Below are 15253 nucleotides of genomic sequence, written 5' to 3' on the forward strand. Positions count from 1 at the left end.
TATTTATCTATCTATCTATCTATCCAAAGTGATCAATTGAGCTGATTATTGGCTTCCTGAGTAACTGAATGTTGAGGTAACGTGACCCTGGGTTTGTTTAACAGGAGTACATCAGGCGGCAACTGGAAGAGGAGCAGAGACATCTGGAAATTCTACAGCAGCAGCTTCTGCATGAACAGGCCATGCTACTGGTGAGCATATGCCCGGTTTTTTCTTCTCTCTCTCTCACTCTTTCTCATTCTCACTCTCTTGCTCTTGTGTAAAAAAATTTTTTTATAAAGAGACTTCACTTTTCCAGTGATTATAAATGGAAAGGATGAAGGGATTATAAGATATCATAATCTACTATATTTAATATAGTAACCTAGAGTGCAGATGCTCAGTTTATTAGGTTAATTGTAGTTGTGTATTGTGTATGTCCTATATGTCATTCTATTTTCCAACATATTTATATTATGCATGTTTATAGCTTTGGGATGCAAAAAGACACATGTTATGTTCTGACTATTAGTGCTGAGAGATTTCTACCAGAGCCCTGGCTGTTTATATTTTTAGGCTCAGTTCTGTCTGTGCAAAAGGATATGTCTTAATGGTAAAGAAAGCATGGGCATCTAAAAATGATAAAGATGAATTTAAACTTTTATTTGATTAAATATTTTAATCCAGGATTCAGAAGAGCATTTAGTCATTTAGCAGTTCGGTTTTGTTTTAAGTACAGTATAACTTGAAGTCTTGATCATTACTTGAAGGGAAAACACTAAAACTATCTGAAGTAGGTCTGAGGAGCACAGTGTGATGTGAAGCTCTAGTATTTTTCACAGGTTTGTACAGGGAGTCTTGGGATAGTATGAAATCCTGTTTTCCTAATGTGGCTTATGGATCTACTGTTCTTACTACTCACTCCGTTGGTCATCTCACCTTTTACAGTGAATCATATACTTTGTTTTTCACTTTTGTTTTCTTGGGTGCTTTTTCACCGTTAAGTTTTATTTGCAGAGACAGAATCAGTGCAGTTTGCTGTTTGGATCAGTTTCACGCTACACATGTAAATAAACCAAAAATCCACACACAAAAAAAAATACCCTAAGGGATGTATGTCTGTGCATCCCTCGAAGGGTCTCTTTAGCACCATGCCACAATTGCTCAAGAACAAGTGGTTGGTTATTTGTAGGATATATATGGTGTTATCTACGCAACAAGCAGATGAACTGATTATTATTGTTGATTAAAAAAAAAGTAGGATTTGCGAAGCAGTTATTAGCATTTGTGTGAATTAACCACCTTGAGGTTGAGACTAGGTATCATGAAAGCTGGATGTCGTATCGAAACTTATGCAGCACGTAATCCATGCGTCTTTTACGCACTGTGTGTGTGTCAGGAGTTTAAGTGGAGGGAGCTGGAGGAGCAGAGACAGGCCGAGAGACTCCAGAGACAGTTACAGCAGGAGCAGGCATATCTGCTTTCCCTCCAACAGGCTAAAAGTCTCCAACAGCAGCCTCAAGCACAGCCCCCAGCTGCAGACAAGAACAAAAACCCCACACAGCCCCCATCCTCAGCTCAAAGGAGCAAAATTCCCCAGCAGCAGCAGCCTTTATCTGAAAAGAGCAGAAAAGCTCCAGTGGAGCAGCACCAGGACAAGTGCAAGAACCAGCCACTGACCAGCCAGGAAAAGTCCAGAATCCCGCAGTTGCAACAGTCGGCTGTGGAAAGGACCAAAACCCCGCCTTCCACGCAGGATAGGAGCAGGATTCCCCAGCCACAGCAGAGCGCACAGGAAAATAAACAAATCCCTCAGCCTCAGCAAGTTCCCACAGAGAAGAATCCTCTCACTCAAGACCAAACACAGAGGAGCTCGATCCCACAGGCTGTTCCGCCTGCCCAGGAGCAGGGCCGGGCCAATCAGACACTCCCGTCAGAATCCCAGTGCTCCGCCCCTGACTCGGAGCCAATCAGAGAGGTGAAGCCGTAACCCACTGCTGTAATCTGGTTTGCTAATCTCTGTGTCTGCTCGGACCGATAACCCTGCCTCTCTGCATAGACTGGTATTAACCACCACTATTGCCTCACGCTTGCTCGCCTGCACTAATAAATCCCGTTTCACGTGTTTATCTCTCCCTAACGTTTGTGCTTTTACTGATAAATTACAGGTAATTTGTGGTAATGAAGGGTGTACTGAATAAATTCGCAACAAGACGTCATGCCTACTGTAGAGCATCCATCTGAAGGAAACTGGCAGCCTTTCTTACTGCTGATTCTTTGTTTCTCATGGGTAGTTTTGTGACATCTTTATGCAGTTGCACATTGTTACATTTAGTCACATAGTATGAGTTGCTGAAGCGATTTTTTTTTTTCTTCTTCTTCTTTGCTTATGCATTCTCTTTTGCTTAAATCACTAAGTTTTGCTGATTTTCCTTTCATTTTCTTGCACATTTTGTAGAATACTCATCTCACTTTGCTCTGTTCTGATCTCCTCTCACCTGAACGCATTTTGAAATCTGTTACTCACATGTTACTCACAAAACTCACATGTTTTGTGCTTGAGACAAATAACTCTTGTCAAAATTCTGTTTACAGGTTAACCCAACTTTGCTTTGGCTCATGTGGATGTTCTTGCCGTGTCCTCCTTTAAAGTGTTTATAGCTAAAATTGTTGCACCTTTTTCTGCTCATGGTTCACATTGTACTGCTGCTCGTCGGTTTGCAGGCAGATGAGCGGCACCGCAGGAACGCACAAGGCTCGCCACAGGCCGCAGGGGCTCAGAAGCAGCCCCCCGCCGTAGGGCCTCAGAAGCAGCCCCCCGCCGTCCCACCGCGCGCTGAAACCTTTTCCAATGGCAGCGCCTCTGAGTCGGCCCAGCCTTCCCTGCACCGCCCGATGGAACCTCAGGTAACCACGGTAATGCGTCACCTCGGGTACACCCCAAAAATCTCTTATCTACCAGACGTAGCTGAAAGTGATGAAGTTGCAGTTTACGGGCTAAAAATGGACAAATTTTCCCAAAATTTACCGGATATGCTACAAACTTTTCATATAACTTGCTGTAATTGTTTTACTGAAGTCATTATCAATATTCTTGTGGGTCATAACAATGCTGGTCTGAGAAGAATGTCCTCAGTCAAATCCTTCATAACACGATGGATTTTTGAATAAAATTTAACTTGCGAGATTTATTTATTTATTTTCGTAACTAAGGATTTGTCAAATAACCAGGTGTTAGGAAAAAGCCACAGCGTCGCTCGTTTGCCCCTTATTGACTGTGTTTAAGAGAAACTTTTTTTCCCTTGTGTTCTCTTTCCAGATCTCTTCTTTTAGTCATTCTTTCTCTAGCTCTGTGCACAAATCCACCTTTCCTAGTTCCGTTCTTCAATTTCTTCAGTTTCACTCTGAGGACCTTTTTTATTTTTTTATTTTATTTATTTATTTGTTTATTTATTTTTTTAAATCATGTGAATTTCAGCATGTTTCCCTGTACTGAGAAAATGACTGAAAGCTATATGTAAACTATGTACTGAAAGATAAATAATGAAAGTCTAAAGGTGATTATTCACTTTCCCCCCATATTTTCTCACCATTTAGGAGCCCCACAGTTGTTGATTTTCTGTTAATACATTTTTTTTAAGCAATAAATAATTGGATTTGTTAATTATTTCAAAATCTGTTTTACCTTTTTACACTTTTTCAGACAGAAGGATAGTTGTGTGTGGGTCACAATGGCGGGAAAATCGTACAAAAACCGAATGACTTTTTACAGTATTACTCAACTTTTGAGAATTTTGGTAAGACATGAGTCTCGTGTGACTCATCCTCTGGCCTTTAGTGTTAGAGTCTGCTGGCTGCCATGTGTAAATTGTTATATGTAGTCGAGTTTAATTTAATAAGTGTCCTTAGATATCCATTATACGTAAAAGAGCAGTGTTTTTTTCTGTTCTTTTCTTTGTCCAGGGAAATGTGTTGAAATTGTTGTCTTCGGTAATCTCACAGGTGCATCGCAAAAAATTTTGAATGTTGTGGAAAAGTTAATTTTGTTCTGTAATTTGATTCAAAAAGTGGAACTTTCATATATTCTAGTTTCCATGCATGAAGTATTTCAAGCCTTTTTTTGTTTTAATCTTGATAATTACGACTTACAGTTCATGGAAATAAAAAATCCAGTATCTCAAAATATTAGAATAAAGAATTTATAATATAGAAACTTCGACCTGAGAAGATCTCGTATCAACGAATTAACTCAAAACACCTGCTAAAGTTTCCTTAGCCTTTAATCTCTCAGTCTGGTTCAGTACACAACCACAATCATGGGGAAGATGGAAGTAAAAGTTGCATTTCATTTGGAAATCAAGGTCCCAGAGTCTGGAGGAAGAGTGGAGAGGAACAGAATCCAAGTTGCTTGAAGTCCAGTGTAAAGTTTCCACAGTCAGTGATGATTTTGGGTGCCATGTCATCTGCTGGTGTTGGTCCAGTGTGTTTTCTCAAGTGGAGACTCGATGCAGCGTCTACCAGGAGATTTTAGAGCACTTCATGCCTCCATCTGCTGACGAGCTTTATGGAGATGCTGATTTCCTTTTCCAGCAGGACTTGGCACCTGCCCACAGTGACAAAACTACTAGTAAGTGGTTTGCTGACAGTGGTATTACTGCGCTTGATTGTCCAGCCAACTCGCCTAACCTGAACCCCATAAAGTATCTCTGAGAGACACCAGACCTGACAATACAGATGAGTTGAAGGCCGCTATCAAAGCAACCTGAGCTTCCAGAACACCTCAGCAGTACCACAGGCTGATCGCCTCCATGCCACGCCGCACTGATGCAGTAATTCATGCTAAAGTGGCCCCGACCTAGTATTGAGTGCATAAATTAACATGCTTTTCAGAAGGTCAACATTTCTGTATTATAAATTCTTTATTCTAATATTTTGAGATACTGCATTTTTCATTTCCATGAGTTGTAAGGCGAGATTAAAACAAAAAAAGTCTTGAAATATTTCACTTTGTGTAATGAATTTAGAATATATGAAAGTTCTACTTTTTAAATTAAATTACGGGAAAAAAATAATTTTTCCACCATATTCTATTTTTTAAGATGCACCTGTACACTACAGGTTTAAAAAAAAAAAAAAAAAAGCATTTCTTTAAATAGCCTTTTCCCTGCTTCACTTGGTCTCTACCTAGTTAATGCGGAGCTGTAGGAATTCTCCTAAATTATGCCAACATTTCTAATCACTTACAGCTACTAGGCCAAGTTCATAACGTCATGAGATTGTTAACAGCTACTAACTACCTTTCACTTGTCATAGCCGTTTAATGCTCATGTTATGCAGCTTTGTCCTCATGCAGTTCACTGAATCGTGATGTACTTTGCTCTCTTTCTTGCTCTCTCTGGTAGTTGGGCTGTAGTCAAGTTGTAGGGGTTTGTAAGCTCTCTTTCTCTTTGCTTGCTCTCTTCTAACAGCCTCTTTCCAGCTATCAGATCTCACGGTTACACTGTCTGTCTGTCTGTCTGTCTGTCTGTCTTTCTTTCTTTCTTTCTTTCTTTCTTTCTTTCTTTCCTTTGTCAGCTGTGGTCTGTTTTGACTCTGGTGTTGTGAATGTGTAATGTACACGGGCTGTTCTCTGTGGTTTATTACTTCTGTTTTGCTCCATTTTGGTCACTCTGTTTTCTAGAAAATGGCTCTGCTGTGTTATACAGGGTCTGTGTGGTGTTCCAAATGGGACATGACGTGATTACAGTTACAGAAACAAAATATTCCCAAAACCTGTCATTTGTACCTCGACTTCTTTGCCTGCCCGTCCATTTTCTTTTGGCTGAGTCATTCATCCTCTTATTCTCAACCCCCACCCCTCATTTGAATGATTCTACTTTTATGTGTTGCACTTATTGGTCATTTTCCAAAATGTCAGTCACGTGTGTGTGTGTGTGTGTATGTATATATATGTATGTATGTATATTAAACCTTTAAAAGGTCATCAGTTACAAAGTTGATCAGTATATTCTAGGTAGAATATTTTATTATTTTTGTTTTATTATTAAACATTTGCTAACCTTTTCCTGCATTCTTAGCCAGTTCATAATACCACGCATTCTGTTACTTCAGAGTTCTGAGTTAAAAGTAAAAGCTCCTTTTTTTTCTTTTGTTTTATTTCTGTTGTCATTGCTTTGTAACTCATACCTCATAACTCGTTCTGTTTTCATCTTCCCCACCACACCCTTTCCTTCTTGTTCTGTGTCCTCCTCACCTTACTTCATTGCTTTGTGCCACTCCGTCTCTGGAAAGGTGCAGTGGTCCCAGGTAGCCGCTCTTAAGAGCAGCTCAGCCGCTCCTCCCTCCATCTCCCGCACGCACTCGTTCAGTGAGTCCGCTCCCTCACTCACTCACGTTCGCGCCCAGCAGCACCCACCATGCCCCGAGCCGCCGCCCCACACGCACGAGGAGCCTCCCCGGGTAAGCACAGGCCCAGATGACTTGGTCTGCGTGGGTAGTGTGCCAGATTGCACCAGCGTGCGCCAGCTGTTTTTTGCTTGGCTGTTTAGCCTGGTGATCCTTTTTAAGTGTGTGTATGTATATGTCGGGAACCGCGTGACTTTGTCTTTGTTGACCTGTGCGAAATTAGTGATCCGAAGGTTAGCGTGTGTTTGTCACATCAGTCCAAACACAGATGTGCACAGTATACATCAATGAGTATCCCTGCATGTCTCCCTGGAAGGTTCCAGTAAGAACAACCTCCAGGTCACCAGTACTCTCTCGCCGTGACGCCCCTCACCAAGGCGGCGCACCACAGAGCAACCTGCCAGCTCAGAAGAATGTCGGAAGGTATGTGTGCATTGCTGTGTGTGCTGTGACTCTGTGTGCTGTGCATGTGTTTGTGTAGAGATCACACGCTCATACCTGTCTCCGTAGTAACGCTGATCCGCGATTGCTCTGGGAGCGGGTAGAGAGGATGGCTCCCAGACCCAGCAGCAGCTCCTCAGGGTCTAGTTCCACATCCAGCAACTCCAACACTGGGTCAGGAGAGAGATTCAGACCACGCAGTGAGTACACACAGACACAAAAACACAGTTATTAAAAAAAGGCAGACCTACCAGATTAGGAAAACGTTATTCGTTTTCAGGTTTGCTGTTGGAATCCTAAGCCGTTCTGCTATTACAAGGGCCAAATTATTCTTCTGCATGTTTCAATCTTTGGACAAGTGCAGGCATCATGCACACACTTTCATGATGCACACGCTGTCTCGGCTCCCAGCAGCCCTGGGTGCAAGTGTGTTGGGAGCCGAGAGTGAGCAGTTACATGGATTATCTGTTTTATCTGAACAAGGATGAACCAACATGCTATTTACTGAGCAAGTAGATTGTACAGTCTCCTCTGAAAGTATTGAAAGGACAAGGCCTTTGTTTTTTTGCTATACACTGAAGACATTTGGGTTAGAGATGGATAGATGAATGACACAATAGATCAGAATTTCTGCTTTCGTTTTCTGATATTTACATCTAGACATGTTAAACAACTAAACAACGCCTTTTGTCTGAATCCACCTACTTTTCAAGTTATTAAAAATATTGGAATATCAGACATGTAACTGATTTTTGTTACCCAGGTGTGTCTTGTTAGATTGATTGTTTAAACAGTTACTAGCTCTGAATGTCTACTCTTGGTTTGGTCCTGGGTTTCACCTCTGACGATTGCGTTTGTTGTTAAAATGGATGAACCAACACAAAGATTAGAGAGCTGTCTATGGGATAAAAGCAGGCCATGTTGAAGCTGAGATGTGGGAAATTCATTCAGTGCCATTGCACAAACATGGGGCATAGAAAATAGAAATCAACTATTTGGATTGTCCTGAAAAAGAAATCAACCACTGGTGTACTAACAACCAGACATGGAACAGGTCGGCCAAGGAAAACAACAATGGCTGATGACTAGCAATGAGAGCTGTGATGAAAAATCCCAAAACAACAGTCAGTGACCTCAACAACAACTTCCACAGGGCAGGGGTGAAAGTATCACAATCCACTGTTTGAAGAAGACTTTGAGAGCATAAATATAGAGGTCATACCACAAGATGCAAACTACTCATCAGCAGTAAGAATCAGAAAGCCAGATTGGAATTCACAAAGAAATACAGAGATGATCCACAAAAGTTCTGGAACCAAGATTAACCTGTACCGAAGTGATGAAGTGGGCAAAGTGTGGAGAAAGAAATTATCTGCCAATGATCCAAAAAAATACAAGCTCATCTGTGAAACATGGTGGAGGTAGTGTCATGGCTTGGGCTTGCATGACTGCTTCTAGAACAGACTCACTAATCTTTATTGATGATGGAACTCATGATGGTAACAGCAGATTGAATTCAGAAGTTTACAGGAACATTTTGTCTGCCAGTTTATAGAGAAATGTGTCCACATTAATCAGAAGGAACTTCATCATGCAGCAAGACAATGATCCAAAACACACTGCTGATACAACACAGGACTTCATCGGGGGAAAAGTGGAAGGTTTTAGACTGGCCAAGTCAATCACCAGACCTTAACCCAATTGAGCAACATTTCTCCTCCTGAAGGGAGAAACCCCCCTGAAACGACAACTGAAAGAAGCTGTGGTAAAAGCCTGTAAACCGCATCACAAAAGAAGAATGTTTGGTGATGTCAACGAGTCTCAGACTTGATGCAGTTATTGCAAGAAAATATTAAGTGTTACTTGAATTTACTTTAAGACCATCTGTTCCAATATTTTTGCTCACCTAAAAACTGGATGGTCGGTCACCAAAGGAGCCATGTTGCAAACTGTTCAACATGTCTAGATGTAAATATCAGGAAGTGAAAGCTGAAATTATGATCCATCTTCTCATTTCATCTTTTGATCTCAAACCCAAATGTCTTCAGTGTATTTTAAAAAAAACGCCTTGCTGTTCCAATATGTTTAGAGGAGGCTGTACATATCTTTTCCCTAAATATGCTCACCTAATATCTGAGACAGAAACACTCGAATGGTGTAAGTGTAGCATTCAGGATTTGATTGGTTGTAAAGTTTAGAGAATGTGTTGGAAATGGCTCAGCAGCAATGTGCCCAGTCTTCAACTCATGTATCTCTTTCTGCAGCCTCTTCTAAGTCCGAGGGCTCTCAACAGTGGGCGGAGCACGCGGTGAAAAAAGCAGAGGAGAAGAAGGATGTAGCTCGGCTTGGGCGTCCGGCGGTGAGAGCTGTAGCAAAGGAGTGTGGAAGTTTGTGTGTGTGTGAAGCTTAGTGATTGTGTGTGTTTGGGAATTCCAAGCTTCTTGAATAGGGACTGGTTTGCAGTCTGATTTCTCTTTTGGAACAGCTTGGTGTTTGTTTTTTTTTTTTTCCTCATGTTTGTCTGTGATGAACTGCTGTGGACTGTGGGGTCTTTCTCCAATCCTCTGGTGTGGCTCTTATAGGCTGAAGTGGTAAGCACGATCCGGTCACATCTCGAACCTTGAGCAAGGATCTCACGTCTGATTAACCGACTTACTAATGGCTCGTCTTCTGCTAACAATCCATATTCTCTCTCTCGATGTCGTGTTGTTGACTTGGCATTGTTTAACTGCATTAACACTTTCTGATCACTTCCTGTTCTCAGACTGTTCGTGGTCATACAGGCTGACTAACCAGTGAACTGGATGCCCTTATTCGAAGCTGTCAATCATGTGCTCCGATTATTTCTTTTATTTTTTTGCTTGTCTCTTTGTCACCCTCTGTCAAACTCGATGCTTAACCCTGAATGGCTACTAACACATTTTATGCTGGGAGAGCAAAGAGAAAATTAAGAAAGAGCAAAGCAAAGAGAAAATGAGCAGTTTATTGTTACTGATGACATAATGCAAGATAATCTATTTAAAGATTGATGAGAGAGCAACAAAAGAGTGAAACGCAAGCGCTTGAACGGATTTGAAGAGTTGTACACTGTGTCCTGTCTGTGTTTAACTCATGGCTACTCAACTGTAGGATTTGACAGCACTGGCCAAAGAGTTGCGTGCTGTGGAGGATGTGAGACCACCACACAAGGTCACCGATTACTCTTCCTCTAGCGATGACTCGGGAACCACCGACGATGAGGATGATGAAGAGGTGGATCAGGAGGCAGGAGAGGAGTCTACCTCAGGCCCGGAGGACTCACGTGGAGGGTGGGAACACCCAGAACACGTTTTCATCACTAGCTGAAAGAACAGCCGCCGCTAGTTAACACTACATATCCAGTGCTCGTTTTTAGTATAACTGTTTTCTGTAATAATTATAAATATGGTATTAATGATGTTAATTATTTGTCTGATAACTCGTCCAGACTAAGCAACGGTGAGACGGAGTCCGTGAAGACGATGGTTGTCCATGAAGATGATGATGCCTCCTCCACCCCGTGCAAAGACAGCACTCTAGTTGTGCGACAGGTGATTCATACATGCATGAAGCTGAGAAAGTTGTTTGGACAAACTTTGTGACACTATGAGATGTCACTACATACACCATGGCCACAGAATGCTCTCACATCTCCACAGCCTTATTTAACTTAAACTCTAAACCACTGTTGTTGACACCTGCCATATTTTAGCATTATTTATTTCATATCCATTTCTTTACATTATGTTGATGTGTTTTATTTGTGTTCTAGTATTTTCCCTTGATGCCCAAAGTTTATATTAGCCCATAGTCATAATCAGAATCTGATGGAATCGTCCAGTTTTTCTCTTCACACATTACCCTACAATTTTTTTTTAGCTGCTCTGCCCAAGATGATTAATCTCAAATTACTTTATTACTTTGTAACTTGTATATATGCTTTATTATATATTAGACAGTGCAATTACTGCTATAGAATTTACCTAGCGTATGTTTAATGTTCATATTAAACTGCCTTCATTATGTATTAAACTTTATTCACTGAAGTTATATGTTCCATACATAAATTAGTAAAAAATAGCTTTTGTTTTCTATTAAATAATCGCACGTTGTTGTTTGGTTTAAGCAGTCATTATCTTTTCTCCAAAGAATGTCTGATTTAGTTGGATTAAAACATTCCACATTTGTGATGAGCCACATTTTAGGAATTTCCACTCGCTTATTATCAGCTGGCTCCTCTCAGTGCCCAGACCTCCACAGACAATCAGCCTCTTCTCAATTCCAGAGCACAGGTGATGTAAAAAAGCACCCAGTGCCCACATCGGCCTCAAGCTTTAGTGACCGGAATGGCTATTCGGGCCGAATTCACCTCTTGCCCGACCTGCTCCAGCAGAGTCAGCCCTCGCCCCCATCTTCCTGCCCTTCCACCCCCTCCTCCACGTCCTCATGCCACAGCAGTCCTGCCCTGTCCCCTCTTGCTACCCCGGACACGCTGCCCTGCCCTATGGAGGTATGTCAGTGCACTCGTCTGTCCTGGCTGATTAACATCTTGGATAACTTCCCCTTATAGATTGGTTTAGAATAACAATGAGAACCCTGTTGTGTAGTTCTCTCTCCCTCATCTTCTTCCTCTCTTAGTGATGGTGGTGAGTCTGGATCTTCCCTTCATACTAAACACTGACCACATGGCTCTTAACACCACCTCTAGGAAAAATTAACTGCGACTCTGCCTAACAAGTCTTTATGGCATAATGATCTTTCATCATTCTTTACAATACTTTAATTCACGTGTAGCTGACACATGAAACTGTAATCCAGCACATGTATTTCCTTTACACAGCCTCAATTATATCATCTTTTTAACACACATTTGAATGTTATTTTCTGTTTCTTTGCAAATGTTTTTCCCCTTGTGTTTGTCGCCTGCATGTCAAGTTTTGTCTTTTAACCACCACTGAGACCATCATGAATTTTTTTTTTTTTGTATGTGTGTAGTGTATGGTTTTCTGGTTCACATTAAATCAAATAATATAAAATGACCATCAATGAAATTTAACTTCTGGAGAGCTACATAAATTCTGGATCGAATACAAGACATCTCTGGATTAGTTTACAAGTTGTAAACTAAAACATTTAATTATACATCTCTAATATGTATATTACTATGTTATGTTATGTGATTGCATGTTTCGACTGCAGCATTGTGTCGATATTTATCATTCTCGTGTACATCTTCCAGCAAGATCACATGGCGACTTATGTTGCCGTATTTAGTATAATTACTAAATGTTTACATGCACTGAACATATGCTTGTATCTATTTTTCCGCTGTTTTTTGATGTCCAGTCACAGTCCGCCACAATGCAGAAGCACAAGTCCTCCTCCTCCTTCACTCCTTTCATTGACCCGCGCCTGCTCCAAATCTCTCCGTCAACCGGCAGCGCTCTCAACAACGTGGGTGAGTTGAGTCACTGTGACGCACTCACTTTCCACTGAGGAATAGGAGAAGCAATCAATGTGTGCAGAATCACACTGGAACAATAACAGTAGTGAACATAAGCTGTCTAAACAAAGTGTGTGTGTGTGTGTGTATATATATATATATATATATATATATATATATATATATATATATATATATATATATATATATATATATATATATACACACACATATGTGTGTGTATGTATGTATGTATGTATGTATGTATGTATGTATGTATATGTACACACACACACACAGTGGGGGAAATAAGTATTAACTCAAGAAATCCGGAAATATAAAAGAATTCACAACATTAAAGTCCATAGATAAAGTTGTGTGTTATAAAGTGGAATGACACAAGAAAAAAGTATTGAACACGCTAAGAAAAAGCAGTTTTCCAAGGCAAATATCAAAATATTACAATAAAGAATTTATAATACAGAAATGTCGACCTAAATGTCTAGACCTAAATGTCTAGACCTAAATGTCTAAATGACTCGCACTCATTAATTGAATTCCACGCAGTTGTGCATTCATTACCACTCACCTTCACGAACGGGGAAAACCCTTTGGGAGGCTTGCAGGACTTCTCATACTGCAAATAACTGGGGCTCTAGCCACGTATCCCAGTTTCATGCATCTGCTTTCGGATATCGTGTTGCACTCGTGCAGTCCACTCTAATGGGTGTCCAGCGCATTCACCAGCTGACATTCACGACATGCCGCTCACCACCTGCTAACATCGCCATGAATGCCCGATCAATAAAAACGAGCCGTTAGACAGTTCAGTGTGCTATCCTGCCCTGAATGCTCAGCGATGGGATTATATAATGTATATAATTATTATAATGAGCCCCCGGAATAACATTTCGCGACGGCTCTTTGGGACCAACAGTTGGGTCATTTCCTCTCTGATTTCAGTGTTCTGAGTCACTTAATATTAACCTTCTTTAATAATTGAAAAATAGGGGAGCACGCCCATCGATTACTCTCACTTGCTTGAAGGCGTGCCTGAGGGTCTCATCGTGCAACTGCTCCAAGGGGGTATCCCAGAGATGCGAAGTGAGAAGTGGGGCACTCCTCACTCTGTGTACCCCTGACCTGGAGCTGACGTCGAAGGGCCTGGCACCGCCTCCCCAGCCAATTCTGTGCACATTCCACACTGTCTCTCATTACTTCAAGGCCCATGCACAAACATTTCTTTCGCTGATGTCTTAAAACCCGGCCAAGTGGTTCCCAGGATCAGTGGATTGGTAATGCAAGGACTAACCGCCACCTCCACTATACGTTTTTGCACCTGAATTGTATTGATGACGGGCACCAGTGGATATTCGTGAACATCCCTGCGCACACACCTCACCTTCACCAAACGTACATTCCCCAGTGCCTCACCTTGAACCAAGCATTGACAACGTGAAGACATTTTACTGTAAGATTTTAAAATTATATGAGGTAAATGTAGGCAAATTGTACCTGGTGATTATTTGACAGCTAAATATTAAAATTAGTCTAAATCTTTATCAAATATGATATACACAATATGATGAAATTGTACTGCTGCGGAAGACCCCATCATCGATTGTCCTGAAATGCAGCAAACAGAACAAGCAAATTATTATAAACCAAAGAACAGTTGTTTCTTCATGAAAAAAGGATAAGACATCCTTATTCATGCAGTAACAGGTCTGTTAAGCATTTGTGTAGAACTCTAATCTGTACTAGCCTTTGATTAACAGACGATTCCTTCCCGTCATTAGTTGTGGAGTGGTTTGTTAATAGCGCTGATCTGCAGCATGAGCTGTATTCGTTTGCGTTTGACCTTTTGGTTTCGTAGGTTACGGGAATGATGCAAGGCTGCAGGAGGCGCTGAGGCAGGATGCGTCACGCAAGGGCTCTGTGGTGAACGTAAACCCGGTTAACACTCGGCCACAGAGTGACACGCCGGAGATCCGCAAATACAAGAAGAGGTTCAACTCCGAGATCTTGTGTGCTGCTCTGTGGGGTGAATAATTGTGTTCACACACGCACAGTGCACACAGAGTGTAAAGCAGACCTCCATCCTGCTTAAACTGATCATTTGTGAATAAACTCTTACACGGCACCAGTAATAAGACTGCTTGTTATTTTTAGTTTGTGTATGTATGTATGTGCATAAATGGATTTCTTTGCCATAAATGGCTGAGTTTAGATGCATGTAGCCAAATACCATCTGAAATTAATGTCTATGATTAGTAGCTTGCTTTGTGATGTAGTCTGATCTGACTGAACGCTTTGTCAGTCGGTTTAACTTTGTAAAGTATTATGTAAGATTGCTCGTTTTCCATTCTTCACCTTTTCCCTAACAGGTGTGAATCTGCTGGTCGGGACAGAGAGTGGTCTGATGCTGCTTGATCGTAGCGGTCAGGGGAAGGTCTATCCCCTCATCAACCGCAGGCGCTTTCAGCAAATGGATGTCCTGGAGGGATTAAACGTGTTGGTGACCATATCAGGTACCCTTCTTATTGTCTTACCTCTTTCAGCTGGTTGATAATTTACAGGCGCAATAAAGAATGAATTGAAGTTTTTCTCCAGCAGTTTAAGTGTAACCAGACATGGTATGGTGTGCCTAGTGTTCTATTCAATTCAATTCAATTTTATTTGTATAGCACTTTTTACAATAGACATTATCTCAAAGCAGCTTTACAGAAATATCAACATGGTATACAGATATTAAAGGAGTGAATTTATCCCAACTGAGCAAGCCACTGAGTGGCGACGGTGGCAAGGAAAAACTCCCTAAGATGTTTTAAGAGGAAGAAATCTTGAGAGGAACCCGACTCAGAAGGGAACCCATCGTCTATGTGGGGGAAAAACAAGCACGTATCAGTATTTTTACTTTGTTTGTGCAATCTTAGAATGTGTGCGTGCATGGCAGTGTATAAATAC

The 15253-nt window shown here is 41.2% G+C and overlaps 1 protein-coding gene across 6 annotated transcripts in view; it reads left to right on the forward strand.

The window, feature by feature from the left end:
* The window catches only part of map4k4 (mitogen-activated protein kinase kinase kinase kinase 4), an 82597-nt gene that overhangs the window by 57556 nt on the left and 9788 nt on the right, over positions 1 to 15253 (forward strand). For 2 of the 6 annotated variants that reach the window (XR_008396539.1, XM_017470064.3), the window contains exons 14-26: positions 105 to 191; positions 1379 to 1957; positions 2704 to 2886; positions 6271 to 6438; positions 6701 to 6807; positions 6895 to 7025; positions 9090 to 9184; positions 9955 to 10133; positions 10292 to 10394; positions 11129 to 11353; positions 12190 to 12301; positions 14163 to 14330; positions 14674 to 14817. Coding sequence is in view for 4 of the 6 variants with exons in the window: in XM_017470064.3 (XP_017325553.1) it covers positions 105 to 191; positions 1379 to 1957; positions 2704 to 2886; positions 6271 to 6438; positions 6701 to 6807; positions 6895 to 7025; positions 9090 to 9184; positions 9955 to 10133; positions 10292 to 10394; positions 11129 to 11353; positions 12190 to 12301; positions 14163 to 14330; positions 14674 to 14817 (2281 nt within the window). In the remaining 2 variants the exon portion in view is untranslated. Of the gene's footprint in view, positions 1 to 104; positions 192 to 1378; positions 1958 to 2703; positions 2887 to 6270; positions 6439 to 6700; positions 6808 to 6894; positions 7026 to 9089; positions 9417 to 9954; positions 10134 to 10291; positions 10395 to 11128; positions 11354 to 12189; positions 12302 to 14162; positions 14331 to 14673; positions 14818 to 15253 lie in introns of those variants that run through there. The other 4 variants (XM_053680861.1, XM_017470066.3, XM_047156194.2 and 1 more) reach the window with 4 other exon arrangements.

The sequence above is a fragment of the Ictalurus punctatus genome, chromosome 6 (genome assembly GCF_001660625.3).
Source record: "Ictalurus punctatus breed USDA103 chromosome 6, Coco_2.0, whole genome shotgun sequence".
NCBI lineage: Eukaryota > Metazoa > Chordata > Actinopteri > Siluriformes > Ictaluridae > Ictalurus > Ictalurus punctatus.